This window comes from Dromaius novaehollandiae, chromosome 4, assembly GCF_036370855.1.
Source record: "Dromaius novaehollandiae isolate bDroNov1 chromosome 4, bDroNov1.hap1, whole genome shotgun sequence".
Taxonomy (NCBI): Eukaryota; Metazoa; Chordata; class Aves; order Casuariiformes; family Dromaiidae; genus Dromaius; species Dromaius novaehollandiae.
The window spans coordinates 18,070,102-18,094,034 of NC_088101.1; the positions used below are offsets into that span (position 1 = coordinate 18,070,102).

General features: G+C 38.6%; 1 protein-coding gene across 1 annotated transcript; it reads right to left on the bottom strand.

The window, feature by feature from the left end:
- Positions 1 to 1,199: 1,199 nt before the first annotated feature.
- EIF4E (eukaryotic translation initiation factor 4E) lies at positions 1,200 to 23,762 on the bottom strand. Its single transcript, XM_026109142.2, has 7 exons — positions 23,631 to 23,762; positions 13,613 to 13,722; positions 11,367 to 11,462; positions 9,352 to 9,415; positions 7,124 to 7,237; positions 4,388 to 4,527; positions 1,200 to 2,260 (listed from the first exon to the last, which is right to left on the bottom strand). Exons 1-7 carry the CDS (start codon positions 23,646 to 23,648, stop codon positions 2,146 to 2,148), a joined length of 657 nt encoding a protein of 218 aa, XP_025964927.1. The 5' UTR covers positions 23,649 to 23,762; the 3' UTR covers positions 1,200 to 2,145.
- Positions 23,763 to 23,933: the final 171 nt, after the last annotated feature.

Consider the following 23,933-nt stretch of genomic DNA (forward strand, 5'->3'; position numbering starts at 1 on the left):
TGGGAAACAGTAGGCAGGGATCACTACAGTCTACTACAGATGGTCCTATTAAACAAAGAAAACCAGACCTGATTTGCACACTGCAGAATCAGGACAGGCAGCTGGTTACACCAGAATCCAAACAGCCTCATAGTTCTCTCCACCTCCAACATCTAGTCCTAGGTAACAACCACCACTGAAAACAGTGTCATTAGATGCGTACTTTTAAGTGCTTCATTTAAATGGACAAAAGAGATTCAGAAGTGAATGTAATACTATTTTGGTGTAATCAAAATATGCCTTTATAAGAAATGTATGTCTTAAATAATGTGCAAGAAAGTGTTCAAGTCCACCTCTGCACACAGAAACACTTAAATGCCTTAGTCAGAGGCAGATTTAAAAGCCTGATTCAACTAAAGCTACATTACCAGAGACTAAACTTCCTTTAGAGATTATCATTCAAAGATCAAAAAACACAACGAACATCTGCCTTTGACTGAAGCCTAGCTAAATAGCCCTGGCAAGACCTTAAAGGACCTTATACATGAAACATTAAGAAATTAACAATACACCATTGACTTGCCTTATGCTCTACTTTTAGAGTGGAATGGAAAACCTTCTGGTTTTGAGCACAGCTTAAGATGTTAACCAGAAGTTAAATTCACTGGCCTCCTCCAAAATTTTCTCCCAAACCAGCAAGCCAAGCAAATTCACAGCTGCCATAGCAATTTTCAGGCCAATGAAAAAAGTATCATTTTGTTACAAGACATACAGAATAGCAGACCACCTAGTTCTTCACATACTTTTATTTTGTAGCCACGTCTCTAATGTGCTTTACTCATACTTCATATAGCAATTATATACTTAAAGTAAAATCATTCACTTCAGTGCTTTTACTGTAGTTCCCACCTGAAACCAGAGAGCTTTCTAGGTACCTTTGAATTTCTCAGTTGGTGTGCAAAGTCTAGAGAAAAAGCACAAAGCATAATCAGTTGGACCAGCCACTAAGAAAAAACAGTAGCCACATCAACATAATTTCACTTTGATTAAGAGTGCTATCTAACAGATTTATTAAAAGTTTTAGTAAACATAATAAACTATAGCTCCAGACTTGATCTTTCTTGGAAGACACACTACAATAGAAGCCACAGCAGAGACTGCCTTGTCACAAGAAGTACAAATACTTGCTGTATAGATGAGAAATAAAAGGACAAATCTAGTTGTCTAAAAGACAATTCACTGTACACATTTTATTTACAGTTTTGTACACTGTCTTAATATGAATGGGACCGCTTTTCTACTTGAGCCATTTTAACCAAAGCAAAATAACCTAAGTAATACAAAGTGTTAAAATACAGCATAAGATACAAAAACAGACATACTATTTCTAGTAAGGAATGTAAATTATGGTGTTACATTAAAAAAAAATCCACAATTATGTTTAGGAAATCACACAAACAGATCACTGATTTGACTGAAATGCATAAATTTGTAGCAAAGCTTTGATGTTACAAAAAACCAAAAAATTACCAAAGAATGCACAAAATTAATGTTTATTCCACCTTTGTCATATTCCCAGATTCTTCACCAATGTTACATGAGCAAAAACAACTGAAATCAAAATATCACTAATGTTATCAAATAGGGAAAACAAATAAATTAATCTAGCAGCCATCAGCATAGGTTACAGCAAAGATGATGCTGTATAAAAAAATTGCTAGAAAACTGTATGCACCATACTCTTTCCAAACCAGCAAAATGTTACTGCATACAATGCAAATGTAAAACAGAGTAATTTCCTGCAGGTACAGAAATGCAACTTCTTTTCTGAATACTGTGGATAAACAAATGTTTTTTTTGTAATAGTAATGTTTCTACCAAGCTATTACAGAGTGGGCCAGAAAAACTTTTATGGATTGGAGGGTGTGGGGGGGTGAAGTGTACTGAAATTCTGATTGGTAATGGTTACTTCAGCCAAAATAGAAAAAATTGAACACAGAAGTACAAGACAAAGGCGAATGAGACTTCTCACAAATCTTAGCAACATTTAGATGGAAATCAAATTTAAATGTAGTCCACTCTGCTTTTGAAGAGGCTTTGGTTCAGCTCCCAAATCTCGATTGCTTGACGCAGTCTCCTATGAAAGAATACTCAGAAGGTGTCTTCTTAAACAACAAACCTATTTTTAGTGGTGGAGCCGCTCTTAGTAGCTGTGTCTGCATGGGACTGATAACCAATCACTATCTTTGGAGGAAGTCCTAATCTTTCCTTGTATACTCTCCTGGAAAAAAAAAGAAATAGAACAACAGTTTAAGCAAAGCTCTTAGGAAGGGATTAGTAACAGGACACCTACTTTTAGATCTGCTGACATCTTAAGGAAGAACAGTCCCCTATTTAGAAACAACTTCACAGGTATGAATAAGGGATGTTACACAGAATTTTTCTGGCTTGTTATATCAAAATCAGCACACACTTCTGTATGAAATGCAACTTAACATAAAATAGGACAAGGTCTTGTAATTGAAAAATAACTACTAGGCCTACATAAATGTAGAACAGGGATTCTATTGCATTCATATGGCTATTATTAATATCAGCAAGTTATATTCCCACATATAACAACAGAACAACTACGAGGAAGCCTTTGTCCACCATTTCTGGAGTATTGAGATGGTAATCTGAACCAAATAAAACAGCAGTTCCCTAGAACACAGTTTTATCACCACAAGCTTCAGTTGCACAGAGTAGTTGTCTTTTCTTTAACTAGGTACGGAAAGCAACCTTCTTGCCAATACGTTAGTAAAGGCAGACCCCAATAGATTCACTATGGTCCTGGTCATCAGCAGCTACTCGACAAGAGCTTTCAGGAAGAAAATAGCTCTGACCTTGTGATGCAAGAGGAAAAAGGCAGCAGTATCCCTTTGTAGACACACACTGCTCTTTCTTTGTATAGGACATATGAGTGAGATGCAAACTACCAATGACCCTAGGTTGCCAGGTCTAACTAAATCACAGGACTAACCTGTTCAACTGCAGAATTAATAGAACTATATAAAGTTATTGCCAATCTTAACCTACCCTGATCATGATGTTGCAGTTTATAGGATAGCCCAAATTTTAAAATTTAATAGTTAAATAAAAGCTTAATGCAGTTTATTTGGCAGTCATGTCAATCTGACAGCATACAGTTAGTAGACTGAATATAGTCACAGTTTACAAAAAAGTCATTGTGTCAATCTGATGAATCTTAAAATTTTTACTGTTAGTTGTCTAATGAAGTCATCTTAGATCCTTTGTTAACCATTAATGCCATTCTAAAATGCACTGTACCTTCTAGGTTTGACAAAGTTATTCTGTACTAGCGAAGGGTGTGTACCACAGTTCAGCATGTCTGTTTATCACTCACCTTCCAAGTCAGAAAAAAAACTGTACAGTAGTTAAATTGCTACTGTAAGTAAAGCAGATCCCAATGGATTCATAACGGCCTAGCTGAGAAATGTGTTAGAGAACCATACAGTAAGTGGAAAGTGTTAGCAAACTACTATGCCTGACAGTTAAAAGGTTTAGCCTAAAACAGATGTGCTAAGCTGGGAAGACAACCCATGCAAACCACTAAAAATATTCAAGAGGCCTTCAGTGACTGAACAGTAAGTAATTTCAAAGCATCAGTACTACAGCATAGAGTGCCTTCTGGCTTTAGCAATGCTTGCTAACTAGCAGACTAGCATTATACCTTTTCCCTAGCACAGACTCATAAGTTGAAAAGAGATAACTATTTTCTCTTACCAGAATGAGGACTGTAACATGCTAGTATTCATGCCAAGCCCATGAAACTCAGCATAATTATTTGGTTTGTATTTAAGCAGAGACAAGAGGGTAGAAAAACATCTGTAGAGTTTTATAACACATCACTATCCAGCTTACTTTCAAGTACAAGGACATTCTTGTGGGCTTAATTTACAGTACCTTTCCTCCCTTACGTGTAAGCACCACCACTTTCCTTGGAGTAAGTTTGCCAATGCCCTACAGATACTGAATACCTCTACAAATTGGCAAGCTACAACAAAATCTACATTACTTAGAGGCTACTTACAATGCCTCATTCTGAAATGAAAAGCTTTTGCCAAGATTTGCATTCAGTTTTTAGTTATTCCCAAACTACAGATGTGGTGCACAGAAGTTACTAACATACAGAAAATACACACAAGAATGCAAACAATTCTGTGCTGAGTTGCTTGAACTCTGGATACAGCTCTGTATTCCTCTGGCTACTTTTGCTAAAAGTGTGTTTTCTCGTACCCAAAAATCTCTACGAAGACTCAGCATGGAATCTTGTATCACGTAAACTGTCTTTAAATGCATTATTACGTTTCATGTATTTATGCAAGACACCAATCACACTACTTACCCTATATGCGTAACAGCATCCCTGTTTTCACATTCAGTTGTCCATATTGCTATTTTATCACCCTTAGTTCTAACGTTAACAACAGCACCACATACATCATCACTGTAGTCATCAAACGACTCTCCAATAAGGCACAGCAGCTACAAAATAAAGATTGATCATTAAAAGGTAGCAGTTCAAAGTCAGAATCCAATGCCATAGAGAAGGCTTCAGTGTCCATAAAGTACTTTGAGGACTATTACATTTTACTGCTTATAGCCACCTGCCATACAGCAATAATCTCCTGTTTATCAAAGTATCTTTTCAACATTCAAAGTGTTTTAAGTGAATGTAAACTCAGTTGCAGCAGATTTTCCTCCAAATTCTTCTGGGTTTTTCATTTTTTCCTCCTTCTGTCCTGGCAGCTGCAACCTTTAAGTGATATAGTTGGTCATTTATGTAGTGTCTCCCCCCCACCGTAAAAATCTAAAAACAGGTAAAACCAATATTTAATGAATTTACTCTTTTCTCTGAAGTATACTTAACACACAGGTAGGCAAACGTTAAATTTTAAGTGTTTACATTCATTAGGTAGGAAGAACCTGTTAAGAACTATTGGTGCAATGTGTCAGCTACCTAAGATCTGACCTCGGTTCTGAAGTACACCAATTCAGAGATAAATTAGGTTGTAACTTAAAAGTGCTATTTAATGAAATGTTATTTCCTGTCACCACATTTACGAAACTTCAGAGTTCCCACAGACTCTGAAGTAGAAATCTGTCATCAAGAACAGTACTGCAAGTGGACGACTGTAACATGAGATTCCCCCCCCCCCCCCCCAACAGATCTCCAACAGTAAAGATTTGAAATGGCAGTGGTGGCATACATCAGGAATCTCAGACTAAGTTAGGTCACATCCCTGTGCAAAATGCACATTATGAAAGTAGTGCTTAAAACCTTTGACTTTAAATTTGTCTATTAATGAGAATTTAGATATTCAAAGCTGAGAACTTATTGTAGAAGTTTATCTTGTCCATTCTGTACTAAATTCCTTCTGCACACTGAAGTATTCACTTAAAAATGGAAGCTGGTTTACTTGATTTGCATTGTACATGTTAAATACGCTGCCATCATATTAATTTTTTTCAGAATCACTTTTGACAGTTGGAAACTCAACACTTGCAACATTTTGAACAAAGCAGGTCTTTCAGTATCACTGACAGCTGCAAGGGCTGACTTCATCAAGGAAATACAAAATGGACAAAGCGTGCTACTGAAATCAAGTATAATTAGACATACTTTAAATGATACACCCAACTGCAGAATGCACACATTCACTGAGTAATAAAAACCATAAACATTTAAGCTCAAGCCACACACAAACATTTAAAATATCATTGGTCAACATCTTTAGTACAGATACAGGCAAAGAGGGCTACCATGCTCAATAAACACCAAAGGCAAGTACATCCTTAATGATCCCTACATCACAGGGAAAAGTCATTCTCAAATAAAGTTTACAGTTCAGAATGGTAAAGATTAAGTTATAATAAAAATTTGTTCCACAGGAGAGTGGAAATGGAAGATGCTTTTGATTTTTATTGGAAAAAGCTGGTTACAAAGAACTGCTGGTATTAAAAGCAATATGGTTGTTTCAGCTCATATCTCACACTGGCATTTGGGCTCTCTGCCATTACTTGCTACTAAACAAAAAGTTTAGCCTTCTAGCCTTAAGTCTATCTACATGCTTTCCAACCCATATGAAATAGCTCCACAGAGTTAAAAGGACTCACGTAGGCATGTAGGTGGGGAGGCCAAATGAACATAGCACATGGTCTGTTTACTCATGTGCAATCACATTACCTGGCAGCATAATGCCCATCATCCTTTCCTCAAACAGTTACAACAGTAGAAGGAACCTAAAAATATCCTGGCAAGCACTGTGGTATTTTGGATACCTCTACTTTGATACCCAAGTGTCATTTTTCCCTCCAAGAGGTAGAATACTTCTTGTCTCTTGAAGAAGCAGGGAAAAAAAAGCAAGATAAGAGATTTAGCAAGATTGTTTTACATTCTATTGCCTGCAGCCCAGATCCCTAAAATTCAGATCACCTTAGCATTTTTTGCTGTCTTGAGTTGGCTCCTAGACAATACAGTTCTATCCTTTTTGACAACACATTTACTGCAATCCTTATCACCACTAGAAGCATATTTAAGATTAAAAAAATCTATTCTAAAAGATGACAGCAATGGGAAAAGTAAGAATTTCTGTAGTGCACAGAAAGACTGTAGTATTGTTCTACTGTTAGTATAAGTACAGGAAGAATAAAATCAAATCTGGAAGACTTGCTGAAATAAAACCAAATCCTGAGAATTGTTCACTTGTAAGAACAAACAGAACATAGAAGTGAGAAGACACATTACATTCAAACAGTTGAAATAAATTTGGGAGTCACGCTCGAGACAAAGTATTATTTTCCACTAGTTCTATAGCTATGCCCAGCACGCTGCACAGTAAAGGTTAATCAGTCCTGTAGAATTATCCTTATTTCTGCCCTTTACAAGAAAGTATTCAGTGGCATACAGCTATAGTAAACTTCACTACTGAAAAAACTATCAACTGCAGCCTGTCAATCAGAATATATATGATGGTTGATGCTGCCAGTAGTCCAGTTTGTAGCATACAGGAAGCACACACCAATTTTAATATTAAATGTAAGATTCTTAAGTTGCAACTTGTCAGGCCATAGTGCTTACTGTCTCTAGCCAGAAGCGATCAAGGTCACTTCGTCTCTGCTGTTTGTTTAGTGTAATTAGCCACCGTCCTCCTCGCTTATTTTTTTCATCTTCCCACATTGGTTCAATTCCATCCTGCAAAGCACAGTAAAACATTAAATTGTTTTGTATTGTTTTAAGGGATAATCAAAAGTCAAGTGATATCTGAAGCAGCTACTTAAGAAAAAGTACAGTTTGAGATACATACCTGTCCAGAAATAGTCTCATATCAATATCAAAATTGGCAAAACAGTTTAAAAAGTGCATCTTTTCTAATGAGTTTTTCTTTCTAGAAAGAACTAAAATTCAAGCAGGAGTTTTGGCTACATAATATTCCATTAAAAAACTATGAGAAGACGCAAAGTTAAACATCCACTGAACATCCACTCTGTACTCTATGAAACTAGATAAAATCAGTTACACTCTTGAGACATCTAAGTTTTGGACTCAGTGCAACTTTGGCCAAGTGCTTCACTTGCATGTAAAATAGGAATGCTCCTCTTGAGAAAGTGAGTTCACTGAAACAGACATCCTGGCAGTCTACCTCAATGGCCTCCTGCACAAACAGGGTGAGAATAAGAGGGTTTTTGTTTTGTTTTTAACTGCCAGAACCCGACCCTCTCCAAACAAACAAAAAAAACAACAAGAACTCCACAAACACCATTTAGAAAGCAAGCTGCATTCTGATTCTCATATCAATGGTCCTGCACTGATTCTCATATCAATGGTCCTGCACTGATTCTCATATCAATGGTCCTGCACTGAACTTAATGACTCTGGACATGCTGAACCAGCAAACAAGCCAGCTGTGGCTCCCATATCCACCTGCTATGCTGCACTTTACAGAAGAGTCACTTTAAAAAGGCAGGTTAACCATCTAGACAGAGTAACTCAGGTAAGAAACGTCTTAATGGTAGTTCCTTGAAGAGCTACACTACAGAACTTCAGCCAAAAACTAATCAAGTGCTTAGCAACATGCAGGACAGAAGTAGTGTCAGTTCGCTTTCTCAAATTTAAAATCCTCACGGGCAGCTGCAGAGCTCAAACTACTTCATCACCTTTAGAGCAACTCTTATGAGGTCAAGATTGAAGGACAACAGCAAGAGATCTCAGAAGCCTGCAGAAGTTGCCACTTCTGTACCTGCTCCATGCATTTAATTAAATTCTTGCTGATGGACAATAAATCAATGGCAGAAGACATAGAAGTACTCAAAAAGGAATTTGGAATTCAGACAAAAACATTATTTTAAAATAAACATTTTAAAATAACCATGATCCGTATGTATCTTAACCTCTGAAGGGCCTACAGCTTCTTAAGGTTTTACTACCATAACTCCTCAGGCACCTAAAATATTGTTACCTTTCCAAAGCCAAGCATCACAGAGCCTCTTCATTGCCTAAGACTGCTGGGGTTTACAAATTACGTACGCAGCCTACTGAGGTGTCCCAGCCACTGGCTATGTTTTAGAAGCAAAGGAGGAAGCAGGCATCGGTACTTAAAGGGATTATTCAAGTATCTGAACCCAAACAGAAGCTGTATGTTAGAAGCACTTGGGAGAGGTTAGGATTTAGCTTAGGGCTCCGGATAGGCTCTCCACTCCAGACAAGAGGCAGGATTTAACATATAATTTCTCCTCAACATTTCCTATTAGCTGGCTTGAATGCTAAACTACCTTCCTCAGCATGCTTAGAGTGCCAGTCTTAGGTACAGTTTCCTATTTCAAGCATAAGGAACCACAGCATTTAACTGAGGCTGTAAAATCAATTATAGGAGTTTTGTGCACCTGCTTAGTATTGTTCCTAAAGAATAATACTGGAGGCCTTGAAGTCTCCCAAGGAGCTTCGAAGACACTTTAACTCCTTTCATGTCACACCAAATGACAGAGCTGGAAAAAAAAAAAATCTTTCCTTTTATAAAAAATTGAGACTTGAGACATTTGCACAAACATCTCAAAGCTAAAATGAAGACAACAGGTAACACACTTTACAGACTGTGTTTTTAAAGCAAGTACTGTATTTTCAGAACTAGTGACTAACAACCTGATTTTCAGAGGGCTTGTGCTTGAAACTTCCTAAAAATGTTAACACTTTCAGGACATTTACAACTGTTCTCCTAAATATCTGAAGCAAAGTATTTGGACAGTGTCTTGCTTAGCCAGGAAACCATCCATCAACACCCCAAACTAAAGAAAAAAGATTAGGAAGCATACCTTAAAGAGCGAGTAGTCACAACCAGGCATTAAATTACTAGAGAGCTGGATATGGTTGTATAAACTATTGGAGGAAAAAAGCAGGATTAAAAAGTAAGCATTATTTTAAGGTACAAACTTCTTTTACAAATTTAAGATATATGACCAAATACAAAAATTGAACAGCATTAAAAGTATTTTAGAAGCAACCCTATTACCTATGTATTTTTCAGCAGTACAAAAGCATTACTTTAATATCTTTCAGGTTTAAAGAAGCAGAACAGAAACTAGCTTATGAATACATGCTGGGTTCTTATACCACAGTATATTCCAGAAATCTCATTGCTTCTTTTAAACCTTGTTCTGAATAGAAATCACTAGAAGCATACCTCAAACTTTCATGGCAGCAAATAAAGTTGTGAGAATGTGTGCACGTGTTCCATATACATATGTATACACACATACACATGTGGAATAAGAATAATGGTTTCTATTTCTAAGGCTATCCTTTCTGCAAAGAGATTTTAAGAGGAATATTCAACTTGATGACCATTTCATATAATATTCAAAGGTTGAAGGCTGTAGGCCTCCTACTTAAAATTGAAACACGGATTCAAAAGGCAAAACCAGAAAACTGAAAGAACAAAACAAAGTATATGCTGTGTCCAGAATTAAACTCGCTACTAGGCAATTCAGAGTAAAAAAAGTCAAAGGAGTGAGTAATGTCCTTCTGTGGCATAGTCCAACTAGGACCAGTTCCAACATTGGAACCTATTCTAGGTTCTAGAAGTCAGACACAGGAACTAGAAAGTAAGTTAGAGATTTATCAAGTTCACTCACTCCTTTAAGTTCACCTAAAGGTTAGTAGTTTTTCCCTATAACATACATCTATTTCCCACTCTGACCATGACAGACATAGAACTTCTCTATTGGTTGTGACTGATTTTATACCTTGACTGGAGACATCTAGTTTAAGCACTTTTAATTATCCAGTCAGGTCCTGGTTATATGAACTCAGACTTACCCTTAACCAACTCTAATATTTAGCCTCTCAAATACCTCCAGGCTGCAAAGTACTGTTCATTGTCACCCTCATAGTAGGAATACAGAAGTTGGTTACGAGAACAGAACCCTATTCCCCTCCAATGACTGGCAATTCTATTTCTTCCCTGTGGTACTAATAGGACTGATAGGTCTCATTTTCCCACATCTGGAGAGACCATCCCTAATTTAGCACTCACACTCAGAAGAAGGCATGCAACAAGAACCTTTACAACCCTACAACTCAATGCAGCATGTTACACTAAGAAAGTATATAATGCATTTTTCCACCCTCAATCTCATGCCGCTTGCATAGCACATTTTCTCCATATATCCATCATTATGGCAGGCAAAATCTTCTAAGTGAGCCATGTGAATTCAACTGAATCAGATCTTTGGAAGGCACAGGCCTCCCTTTAAGGCTTTGTTCTTGCTGTTTGAGCCCATCTAATAGCTTTTGCAGACCTGCAATTCAGAAAGAAGGCAGTTTCTTCTGTAATCTCTAATGAAGTTCTTTCAAGTATGCTTTTGCTAATTTTCATCAGTCTCCCAAATACTATGCTCCAGATCCAGGCATTCTTGCATATCTGAAGTGAGCCAGCTGTCTGGGACAATTTAACCAAGTAGAGAAATTTGGGGCCCAGGAAGCAACAATCAGTTGCTCTGAGCATTTACAAATTCATGTTAGTATCAAATAGCTACTGCATGAATACAAGTTTCTACATCTATGTCATGTATATATAATTGTAAGCAGTGTTAACAGCAAAACATGTTTTAAACTATGAAGAATTCCTGTTGTGTATAATTCAAAGGTTGCACATTCTATGAAGATCACAAAGAATGGGGTAACCCATTCTTCAACTTTGTAAACAGATTTCAGATTACAAGCTTGAAAGTTGCAGTTAATGGAGTACCTTCTTTATGTTTTCTGACTTTGGCACAGACTTCACCAATACGCACCAGGATTATTAGGCAGATTAAAAACATTTACTTACGCCCAAAAATCTTCAACAGTATCAAACTTTGAAATCAGACGAAGATTTGCTTGCCAAGTTTTGCTCTTGTCATTTTTAAAAAACCAGAGTGCCCATCTAAGGAAAACAATGTAGAATAATAGCATATGAAAATTACATTAAAAATAAAGTGCTGTATTAGAAATTATTATACCTAAAGTATTTGTAAACTCAAGAGATTAGCATGGAAGCCTATTTTCAATGGGCTATGTGAGAAATTCGGTTCTCAAATCCAATTCTCAACAAATCAACAGTATTTGTGTTCCACTAAAAGAACTGTGGGAGACTTGATCAATCCATTTAGATAAATACTTCTAGAAAATCAATTCCAAGGCTCCAAACCCCCAAGCCTCAGACCTTTCTACCTGTTGCCACCTGCAAGCTGCTATCTCATACCCCAGATACTGATTATGGTCTAAAATAATGCCAACTATTCAAATTGGCAGCACAGCTCCCTTTCCAGTAATTTCTTTGTACAGCTAATTACCTCAGATAAGTCCAAAACCTATACGTACCATGAAGCTTTCCCAAACATTCATGTAGTAGAACGTAAGTTTAAAAAGGGAAGCTGCTTTAACCTTACAAGTGGCAATCTTTGTCAGAACACCAACGTTTTAACTCTATTTCAAGTTTTTAAATGTGCATATGTGAAGGCCAGACTAAGAGAAAGATTCTCACACAGTTCTTCACACTATCTCCACTAAACACAAATTTCAAAACAGAGCATAAACTGAACCATTGCATACATGTGCAATGAACAGGGGAGATGCTCTTTGTGGATCTAAAGAACATCACTTAAAATGCTGGAAGGAGATATCTGATGAAGCATTCAACCAAACAAGCTAATTTCTCATTTTGACAGTTTCAGTAGTGCTGAGATCCCATAAATTAGAACTAGAGTTGGCTTTTCTTCCCTCACAGGAGGGTATTGAGGAAGTTGTCGAGTGTCAGTCTATTGTTTTGAGACCTTTCTTGACATTTCAAACCTAGTTTCAAAAGTTTACCATTTCCCAATACTAGTCCCACTACAACTCATAAGGGAGCATCAGTAACAACTTAAAGTGCTTATAAGAAAAAGAGGAAGGAAAAAGTAGAGGCAGAGACAAGAGGGGAGAAGAGGATGTAAACACTATAGCATTACTGTGGTACAGCACTACCTTGCACTTGGTTCTTTGCCCTTACCCCAAGAACTTCAACAATAAAGGACTGTCTGGTGAAAGGTGCCCACTTTGGGGCAGTATTTACCAACATAGGTGCTGACCATTCCAGTGCTTTTCAGCTTACTGCAGTTTGGAGAAAGTGACTTTTTAGCTGCCCCATTTCAAATATTTGCATTCTGCTGAGTGGCTTTTGTGCACATTTAAAGGAATTCAACTTGGAAGCTTAAAAATCTCTACGGCAGAAAGTTAGTCAAGTCAAGGTATTCAAGCACAAAGCTTCTTGGTAAAATTCTTAGTAAGAGGGCTTATTTTTTCTACAGCTTTTGATAACTATAAACTTTTGCCCCATGCTTCAGGAAAAAGAATTATGTTTTTCTTAATGACTCACTGATACAAATACGTGCTTTAATATTTTGGGGTGTTTCTTCTACTTTACTTCCTACAGATAATGACAACTATTACTGTACATACCAACCACTCAGATCACCCACATCGTGTAACTCTTTAGCTGATGGATATGGCTTCTATCATAATAGTTTCAAAACCAAATAGGAGGAAAAAAAAGAGTCAGATATGAGGTATTAAGACTTAATTGACTAGAAATAAGAATGAGGGGCCTTTACCTCTAGCACCTTAATATGTGGAATGACGAAGAACAGAAGGGTTTTTTTGTTGTTTTTTGGGGTTTTTTTTTTTTTTTTTAGTTCTGCTTGGCATCAGCTTCATTTCAGGTATCAACCCTCCTGACGTACATCAGACGACATGAGCTCTACTTGCCTCCAACTAAAAAGGAAGACTGCTCTTTTCCATTACCTGGCTGCAGAATTTGCCTTGTGAAAATTCACAAGAGATTTCAACTTCTACAACAATATCTGAACAGGCTCTAAATTACAAAATGATCAGATTCTATTTCCTCGAAACTTCATTCACAGTAAAAATCTTCAAGCCATCTTTGAGAGACCACAAAATACTGCAAAAAAAGGTAAGCAAGGTAAAAAAAGTGTCTATAAAGCCATAGGCGTACCTGATTCCTTGGCAAAATTAACCTCATACTTCCATACTATTTACCTGTTCTGTAGTGGATGCTTAATATACTGTTCAGGGCTGGCAACCTCCTGACTAGGTGCTGGCTCAGTTTTTTCCTCTTCTGAAGAAGGCTGAGGGTTGGGAGTGGTTTCCTGTGTCAGGAAAGAAGTTATTAATTCGTTCCTTCTCAATTTTACTGAAGTAATTTAGTTCTTTGAAGTAACTTTAAGAAGACTGAAACTAAGAGTTCCTCTAATTCATTTTGGATTATGGGGCTGAATCACCTCATAGAAGCACAATATTTGCATCTCTTTATTCCTCAGCATCCTAACAGGTCTTTGATACTTACTAACTGCAGGCGTTCATATTGTGCTGTTCATTGATTTACTTCCTGTGTCATTGTTTCCAGCGTGGTTTACTTACCATTCATCTTGTTTTGAAATACAGTTCAGAGAGGTGTTTCAGTACGTGCTTATATGCTGTGTTATTTAGAATACGCATCCCTATAAATTAGTTCCCAAAACAGTAATCATTTCAGAAGAGAAATACGAATTATTTTGACCCATTTCTGACAAAGCATAATTGAAAACAAATATAGAGCTCATGTTTATTCAGAAGACTAATGTGTTATTACAAATCCAAGACACAACTAGAACTCTCAGGTCTAAAATCAGCTGCTACTGGCAGCTAAAAGAGATTTCAAACTGAACTAAACTTTAATTATACATATAGTTTACTGTAGATTAGACTGACTCCAAGTATCACTTTTGAAATCACTAGAGAAACTGCTAGAGACATCAAATACACTTTAACACAAAGTGACATAATATATTCCCATTGCATGTGAACCCCTCAAGCCTGTCATTCAGTTCTAAAGGCCACTGTGTCAGGTTTGAAATTCTAATGCCATTCCTTCAAACCAGGGAACACAAAGCTTTATTGTGAGGCCAAATGTTCCCTCTAGTTACCATGATCTCTCTCTAATTTGCAATCCTTGCTAGAATATCACAGAAACAAGAAATGAAGACTATAGCTCATTCCCTACAGTTAACACAAAAAAGTCTATACAGCTGACTTTGCACAAAAACAACACTTCAGTAACACAAACAAGTACTAACTACAGCAGACCCAAATACTCTAGATAACCCCAATGACAGCAGTACAAAAACAGTACTCGAAACTGAGTTTAGATTTTGTAGTTGTAATATAGCAATGTAAAAGTGGACTAAGTTATGGCAAGTCACGTAATTAATGGAACAGTTTACTCAAATCTTCCAAGTTACTTAGTTTATCAACATCTAAGCTGCTGAAGAGTGGAATGGATCTGAAGGGGTAACATAAAACTTCTTAGCCTTCACGATGCTGGCTGGCTGGCCACCCTTTCTGGTAACACCTAAAGAGCTGACTCAATAGAGATTTTCCTTTTATAATCGATGTATTTAATTAAGCATTATATTGTGTTTTACTTGAGAAGATGCATCATTATGCTCAAAAATAATGAGGTATGCTTTAGTTGAACAGTTCACCTAGCAAAGTTCAGTTCAAAAGCTAAAAATATTACATAAATCAAATTAAAAAGTGTTTTCACATGCTCCCATGTTCACAGAGGAAAGACTGAAACGAGAAGGCTTAATAGAAGCAGTGACAATTAGGACACTGCTTTGATTTAAACATAATTCAAGGGGCAGGTAATACAATTTCTTTCCTCTGCTTTTCTTAATAAAACTAAAGACTTTCTGAAGAGTCCAATAAGGAACATCACTGACAAATCCACAGTAGTGGGCAGCGTTTAACAGTCTGTCAAATCTTTTTCAGTGCAACAACACTAAAAAAACCAAAAAAACAGTTCTGGAAAAAAACTTAAACATGCTTCAAGTAAATGCTTCAAGTTCTATCTTGAATAAAATCGCTAGTGTTAGAGTCATCTATTTTTAATTTAATGCAATCAAAAATACACTTAAAAGAACCCCACAGAGCAAAAATGATCTGTGCACAAAGGCCATCAAATACACCAAATAAACATTTCAATGTATCCTCCAATTTATAACAGTCTGCATTACATGACAGAATGGCCAAAAAGTTCACATAATGACAATTCAAGTGTTGCTCCTCAAGGACTTCTTGTAATAAGATAAATTAGAGAAATGTTTCATTTGCAAGTACAAAAAGCAGAAAGATGTGGTCAATATTTTGAAAGAAAAAAAATCAAACACTAGATGCTGTGATAACATCTGCTTTTATTCACGATACTCTGCAGTTATGACATTTAGTATTTACAACTGAGTTACAAAGACTATTACACTAAAGATTCTTGACATCAAATAGATTCTTGATGAATGCAGAGTATCACAATCTGGAAAACTCTTACAAAAAGTAATTCTATTGAGCATCTCATTCATATCTGCTCAGCAAACAGCTTTCAATATTCACATCTGAAAGTCTTCCTGGTTACACTCTTTCAGTTCAGATTGTCATGGTACTTCTGCAAGAACCAGTCCAAAGCTACTAGGCAAAATCAGGGCTAAAATAAATGCAATTTCACAAATTTTTAATACAAGACAACATTAGGAAGGATTAAGGTAGCACCTGCATACAACAGCTAGAAACATGCAATGAGCCTCAGTACCTGCCCAGTGTACCAATAATTACCATTCATAAGGTAACTAACTGGCATTCAAAGACCTTACCTAGACAAATGGAAGACATTTGAATCTGCACAAATGTTTTAGTTAAGCCACCACAGCAACAAGCAGCTTATGATATTTTGAAAACTATACAGCAGTAATGAAACTCAGCTTAACCATTATTTCAAGCTGTTGTCCAAAACCACGTAAGACAACTCACTTCCAAGGTCTAGCTAACCATCATCTTGACGCAGGATGAAGCAGCTCCCCTCAAAAACTAATCCAGTAGCAAGAGATTTTTCACCACAAGCCTGGCCATCAAGGATAAGCTCAGCTGGACAGGCTATAACAAATTTGGAAAAAGGCATAAAGTTGGAAGCAGAGCTTTCTACCACAAAACCATTTTCCAGTTGTTCTCGGATGCAAGTTTAAAGCACTTTGTTCACTACCTTTTATTTCCCGCTATCATGGAAAACAGAAAAAGGACAAGTACTTGTAGGGTACGACCATTTTCTTTTTCATCTGGTTAATCATACTGGCTCCCATTTCTTTTCATCTCACTCTTCTCATTATTTTAATCATTAAGCCAAAGTATTTACATAGTAAAGCATTTCTCACCATTAGGCAAACACAAAGTGTGCAAGTTCACTAATTGGCATTCAAAGTCCATTTCTGATATCCAGCTACTGAAATCCTACAACAAACTACAAGTATGCAACAAGCAGGTTTAAAAGTTTTTATAAATATCACATCAATTATTAAAGTTACATTGTACACATTTTACCAATTAACACCTTGAAATCTTCCAATTGCTATACTAACTTACTACAGCCAGACTGTCTCCAGCAGCAGTTTATGGACTGCCAGATTTAAAGTCTCTCACAGCACTTTAGTATTTAGTATAATTAACGTATTCTTTCACCTAAAATTGACTTTGAGCCTACTATTAAACTAAACCATCACTATGCTTGCCTCTTTTAAATAGATATAATAAAATAGGGTAGTATTACCAGCTAAACTGGAAGGCTTCATATGGCCAGTCCTATACAGCACGTAATTAAGTGACATTTATTCACTACCCACATACTTTTTGATGTAGGAATCAACTTGCGGAAGTCTATGAAACACTTGCCTACTCAGCATTTAATGACTGTGTACATCTGCACATTACCTGGATTCTGACACTTGGGGATTTAATCGGTATCATTATTCTCTCTCCACAGTACATTATGACCAACATATCAAAGGAAGGTGTGCATGTCACCAAGACAGGAAACAAGCAGCACCTACAGTAAAAACTGCTTGATCAGGTTTGACTATTTGTGAGCGCAGCTAGCTTGACTAGGTTCCTCTGAGTGTTTTCAAATGCTACCCATAGCACATTCATGTCATTTAATAGCCTACATAAGATGTTTAGGAAGTCCAGTTGAGAGGAATAGTAACATTTAGGTCCCAAAAGGGCATGACTTATCACTATTACACATTCTGGGCAAAAAGGTAGAAAATCCACTGGTGGAAGGAGCTTCCAAAATTTTCTTGAATTAAGTCAAAATAAGCTAGATCTGACAGCTTTCACCTTCTTGTTTAGGGTTTCTAACAGAATGAGAAAAATGCATTTTCCAGCTATCACATGTCTAAGGATAAAAAGAATGTAATTTATATCCTGGTGCTCATGCTTCTTGCAGATAACTATTACTACACTACAACTAGAATAACAACTCACGAAGTACAAAGATTCAAGAGCTCTTTATCTGAATAAAGTGTTCTGGACAAAAAAAGGGGCTTAAATACACCCACAAGCAAATGTTACGCACTATAATAGAACAGAAAGCAAATCATGTATTCCTTGGTTGGCAGGGATTCAAGAACCAATATGCAAGTCTGAGTAGTGAACAAATATACAGAGATAAAAATCATATATAAAGTATGCATTTTACTGACTGGAACAGAGTTACCAATAGCCACCTGTTACAAATTATCCAGTGTTATACAGGTTTCTGGAGAGCAGGATGGAGAAAAATTTTCTAGTAGTGCTACAAAAAGGCATATTAGGGAACAACTATCTGAACCACATATGTACCACTTAGAACACCACAGATCTTTAGAAAGGCATTTACTATTAGAACACAAACATCAGACATTATTTCACGTGAGTGACATCCCACAAAATTAGAACAGAAATGAAACACATGTACAGGAGGACAGTTGTTCTCAGAACAAGAGATTGAATGAGAATAGTCATATACTTCCTCCATGGGGGGGGGAGGGAGAAAGGATGGGGCAGCATGCTGGTTTGTTTTCATAACAATTATCTTGGCTTCTAAAAAACAAAAGAATACTTACAGTCCTTTTGATTTCTGAAGCAACAGTAACATACACTTAAAACAGGTAGATTTTCAAGATTTAAGTCATAACCTGATGACTAGAATTAGCAAAAAAGTGACAAGGTGTATCAAAATACTTTAACAGCTGTTTTTTGCTAGCTACATAAGCAGGCTGCCCTCATGCTACCATACCTCATGCTCCCGAAAGTTGTCATCTGCCCTGTGCTTCTGCCTTTAATACTGGAACATGAAATCTACACACAGGTTAAGACAAGCTTCAAATTTAACATCCTGACTTCTAAGATATTCAGACAAGAGAACAAAGATTTCCAAAGAACTGTTGAAAGCTGGGGCAGCTCAGATGACTCAAGGGACACAAAGCATCTAACACTTAATTCCCCCGCTTCCCACCCCGCACTTCTACACAACAGGTATAAAAGCACCTTTAATTATTGCGAGTCTGAAATACTTTGAACCACTCTTCCAACTAGGCACAATATTTTATTTCTTCAGCTGAAAATTTAAGACATTTCTAGTCTTCAGAAAATAAAACAAAAATTTAATGAACACACATTCAAGAGTTCAGGCTTCAGTCACAAAAAATTAAAGTACTGGACATACCAGTGGTATAATTACTGAAAAGCATGCAGTGTATATAAATTATTCAGATGCACTGAATGCAAAAAAACCCGAAGAGTGCTATTTAAGAGACTGTTAAACAGCTGTTCTCCACATTTAGAGAAAACATTACACAGTTGCAGTTTCTCTGCCTTACATCCCCTGTATAAAAATCAAGGACAATTGTCATTTTTAAGCAGTTAAAAATGCTTATATTACATAGGACACCCAGATCTGTAGACTACATGAAATTCCACACATTTAGTACCTTAACAATACGAACATTTTAAAAAGGACTAGGTTCTAGGACTTTAAGAAATGAGCGACTATAAGTTAAAAAGTCTCTTCAAACTTTTTTTTAAACCTTCACTTCAGAATATCATTTAGAAAACAAAAGACAGGTTTTGTCTGATTGAAGAAGTCACTTGAATTCACTTTTAAATCCTGTATCTCCTTCACATTGTAAGCTCTCTACAGACATCCTTTATTTCATTCTTTCCTCTGTTGCCTTAAAGTCCACATTGATCATTATGAAGCTGCCAAGAGGGTCATATTTTCTCACTTAAGTTTTCAGTGTACCACAGCACCTGTAGCTTGCACCATTAAACTCGGTACAACCCAGTCTCATGTTATTTCTATGAATTAGCTTGATATAAGCCTCAGATCTTACATGCTATGTGAAATGTGTTTTCTTAAAATCCTTTCAGAAAAAGTGTTTATCTCACATAACAGGCCTATACATACCTCCTCAAAAAAGAAACGTTGAGATGTCCAACAAGGCAGCTTACAGTTAGAAAGGCAGCTTACAATAGAAACTCTCAATCATTAGACAGCTTTTGAGATGCATTTATATCTTACTTTTCAGAAAAATGCAGTGAGCAAGCAACCAAGTTCACCATACCACACCTGAATACTGATAGTGATTTTAACCTCAGCAAGCCACTAACATTATGGCAGAAATACCTAGCAGCAAGATAAAGTCTAAGGCTGAACCTGACCTGCGCCTAATTCACACGCAAACTGTCTGTCACTAATGCAAAAGAAAAACCTTTCAGTGTACCTTTAATTTTAGGAGCTCTTTTGAAATAAACTTCTCAAAATTTTGAGGCTATACACCACTGTTTGTAATGTGTGCTAACCTCTAGAAATGATAGTTTCATTTAAAGAAGGACCCATTTAGTTCTAAATCCTACCTATTCACAGTAAGTTGGGTAAACAAATGTTTTTCAAATTATACATTAAACACAAGTGAAGAGTTTCACCTGCATATCTTACCTTTAGAATGTGGAGTTAAATTCACAAAACCGTATTTGTGTAAATATAAACATAACTGCCATGAAGCATGAAAATTAAAGAACCACAACCTCCATTTCCCAGTTGACAGATGAGGGACCAGACGCTCACATAGAAATTACTTTCATGCACTTCCTAGTTATGGTCTTTGCTTAGCTAAATTTTAAAGTTACCTTTGGTAAGCTACTGTTTACTAAAGCATTACTATTGGTTTTGTTATTGACTGTGGACTTTTGTACACCATTATCTGATCACATTTAATCCTCAAAGGCTCCAAAAGAGACCACACAGTAATCTCTGAAATATAGGACACACTCCTGCATATTCTGGCAAATTCAGATAGCTTCTCTTATAGAACTGTTCTATCTGGATAGCAAAAGATAAACTGACAGTTTTAACCTTCCAGTTTTGCAGAGGCTTAAGTTTTCTCCTGCAGTGGAGATGTGAATCACAGTAGAACAGGTTTATCCTTACTTATAGCATGCTTGCATTTCTTAGCAGCTTCCACAGAACTCTGCAGGGCGCCCCAACCTCAAGTCTCAACATTCCTAACTAGTTCCACGAACACTTTTCCATCCTCTCAACATTTAAAACACACATATTACATTTGAGAAGAAGGTATTAGAAAAAAATCATTGATTTCAGTAGTATGCTGTGTGTGCACATGTGTATGCGTTGCCCAAGACACATTTTTGAACTAGGGAAGCAACACCAAAAGTTGCCATAGAGGGCAAAAAGGGGTATCTGACATTTCTTTCATTCCCTAGCTTATTGCCCCCCCTGTAAGTATGAGAACCAGTGAAGCAAAGTTACTTTTCAGTTACATAAAATACTTATTGCAAAGTAACTCTTACTACAAGGTGTTTACTGAAGTGACACATCTCTTCAAACCTAGATCCAGGTTCTGAAGGGCAGCAATAGAAAGGCTTCCATATGATCAAAAAGTAATCCATCCCCTAACCACACACATAACTAAACTACTCAATTCCAAATCATGCATTATTTTTACAACATCAATCATCTATGATTTCAGTCACTACATAAGCTCAAATTTAACCTTAGGTAGAAGTGTGAGCCAGCTAAAAGAATAAAAACATAAAACGTGTATTATTTAAATGCATTTGAAAATAACCAAGCATAGCTGATATTTGTCTCATGCTTAACCTATGGCAGAACAGTCAACACCAGTTACTTTAACTGTCTTAAGCATTGCCTTGTCTTCTGCTTTTACTGAGTCAGTACAACTGCGTCACTCCAAGTTAAACCAGATTTGGGAACTAATCCTGCTGGAAAATGGTGTGGCAAAACAAATTGTTTATTTTTGTCTAAATTAGGCCCCAGATCTAGTTCAACATGCAGCCACACAAACATGCAAAAACAATGGAGAACACAGTGCAGGGACAGGCTTATGCCAGCACTGCAGCTGAGAGCCACAGAATCATGCCTTTAGTGTTGTTTCAGTTTCCAGTGGCTATCAGTATTAAAAATAATTTATCACACCTGCCAAACCCCATGACAACCATAAAACATATAAGACATCAAGCTCTCATCTTCAGAAACATGGGCTTAAGCTTAGAAAGATCAGACATCAGAAGTGAAAATAAGTGTTTGAGACTGTGGCTGAAGAACATAGGAAAGCTGCTGCTTGTGCTCCAACTCACTGTCTAACAATTGATGTTCTTCTGTTTCAGAACCACTAGTCAAGGAATTTATAACTGCTGACCATTTTTGGTCTTTCTTGTAAGCAAATGCATTTTTTTTGTTCAGGGAAGAAAACTGTAAGATGATCAACATCCCTTAAGATCACCTCCCTGGCAAACTAAGATGTCTGTATTTAAAACAGTGAGCTGATTCTTGTAGTTAAATATTTTCTATCTAAAGGCCACCAAGCCTCTCCAAAGTATGCACCAGCTATTTAGTGACTGGAGGTCAGAAGCAGCAAGAAGTTACCCATCCTTAAATTCCTCATTTTCTCCAAACACTAGTACGAGGTCTTCCACTGCCCACTCTCTTCGCGATACATGAATGTGTACAATTAGCTTGACAATTACCAGACCATCTCCAGCTCTGCTTCAATTCTTTTGGGAAGTGCAGGTTGGGACAGTAATTATGAAACACTGCGCAGTTTCATAAACACAACTTAATACACAGAGAGAGAGAGAGAAGAAAATGTTTAATTAAACATTTTACAGATATAACCCTACAGAAAGTTTCAATAAAAATAAGATTTTGATCCAGAAAGGGGACATGGGCTGGAAAAAGCCAATAGCGTTTGTATGGCATCTTGAATCTTAGCAGCCACACCGTTTTTCTTATTCCTTATTGCCTAAACCTAGAGTAACTCATCTACTGAGTTAGAGATACTCACCCCACCCCAGGTTAGCGATTCGGTATTGCCTACACCGCAAGCTCCGAAATACTACAGCTGCCGTGAAACTAAGCCTCTGCTACTGCTAGCTTGCCATGGGGGTGCACGCACGCATCCTGGCGAGGGACGAGCCGAAGTGACAGGAAAAGTCCCAACTCGCCGGCGCCTTACGGCAGAAAGCAACATGGCCACCCCCACCCGCCACATGAGCCGCGCGCGGCCAAGAGCCGCCCGCCAGGCGGCCCGGCCGGCTCCGCGGGGCCGCTCGCCGCCCGGGCTGCTGCTGCTGCTCCTCCTCTCCTCACCTCGCCTTCCGGGCCCCCGGGAGGGCGGCGAGGTCACGGGCGGCGGCGGCGAGCCGCGGGGCCGCCCCCGCCGCGGCACAATGGGCGCCACGGCGGCAGCGAGCACCGCTAAGGCGCAGGCCGCGCGCCCGCCCTGCCCTCCCCCCCCCCCCCCCCCACTCCCCCAACGGCCGGTCCGTTTCCCACGCGCCGGTGACGGCACAGCCCCAACGGCGCGCGCAGAGCCCCCTCTCCTCCCCTCCCCTCCCCTCCCCCTCCCCGCCCGCCCAACCCCGCCGCGCAGGCCGGCGCCTCTCCTCCCCCTCCCCCCCACCCCGTCCCCGTGCGTGCGCTCCTCGCCGGCCCCAGCGCCCCGGCGCCGATCGCCCGCCCGCTCTCTCTCCCTCCCTCCGCCGCCGACCAACGCACCCCCTCGCCCCGCTGCCGCGCCCGGCGGGGCGGCGGCGCGGGCAGGGGGGAGGCGGGAGGGAGGGGAAGGCGGAGGAAGGAGAGAGAAAGGCGGGCGGGAGAAGGGAATGAAACACTCACCGGTTCCACAGTCGCCATCTTAGATCGAGCTGATCGCACAAGCGCTGCAGGGAGGGGAAGGGGCGGATAAAAAAAACAGGTTCAAACCCGGTTGGCTGCCAGCGGCCACGTGAGCCGGGCGGCCGTTTGGCACGGGGGAGGGGCGGCTCCGGCGCTCGGGCGGCGGGGAGGCAGGCGCGCGGGCCGCGGCGCCTGCTGGGAGCTGTAGGCGCCGCGCGCGGAGCACGCCGGGAGCCCCTCCCCCTCCCTCTCGCGGACGAGGGGCGGTCACATGGGGAGGAAGAGGCGGGCGCGAGGCGGGCA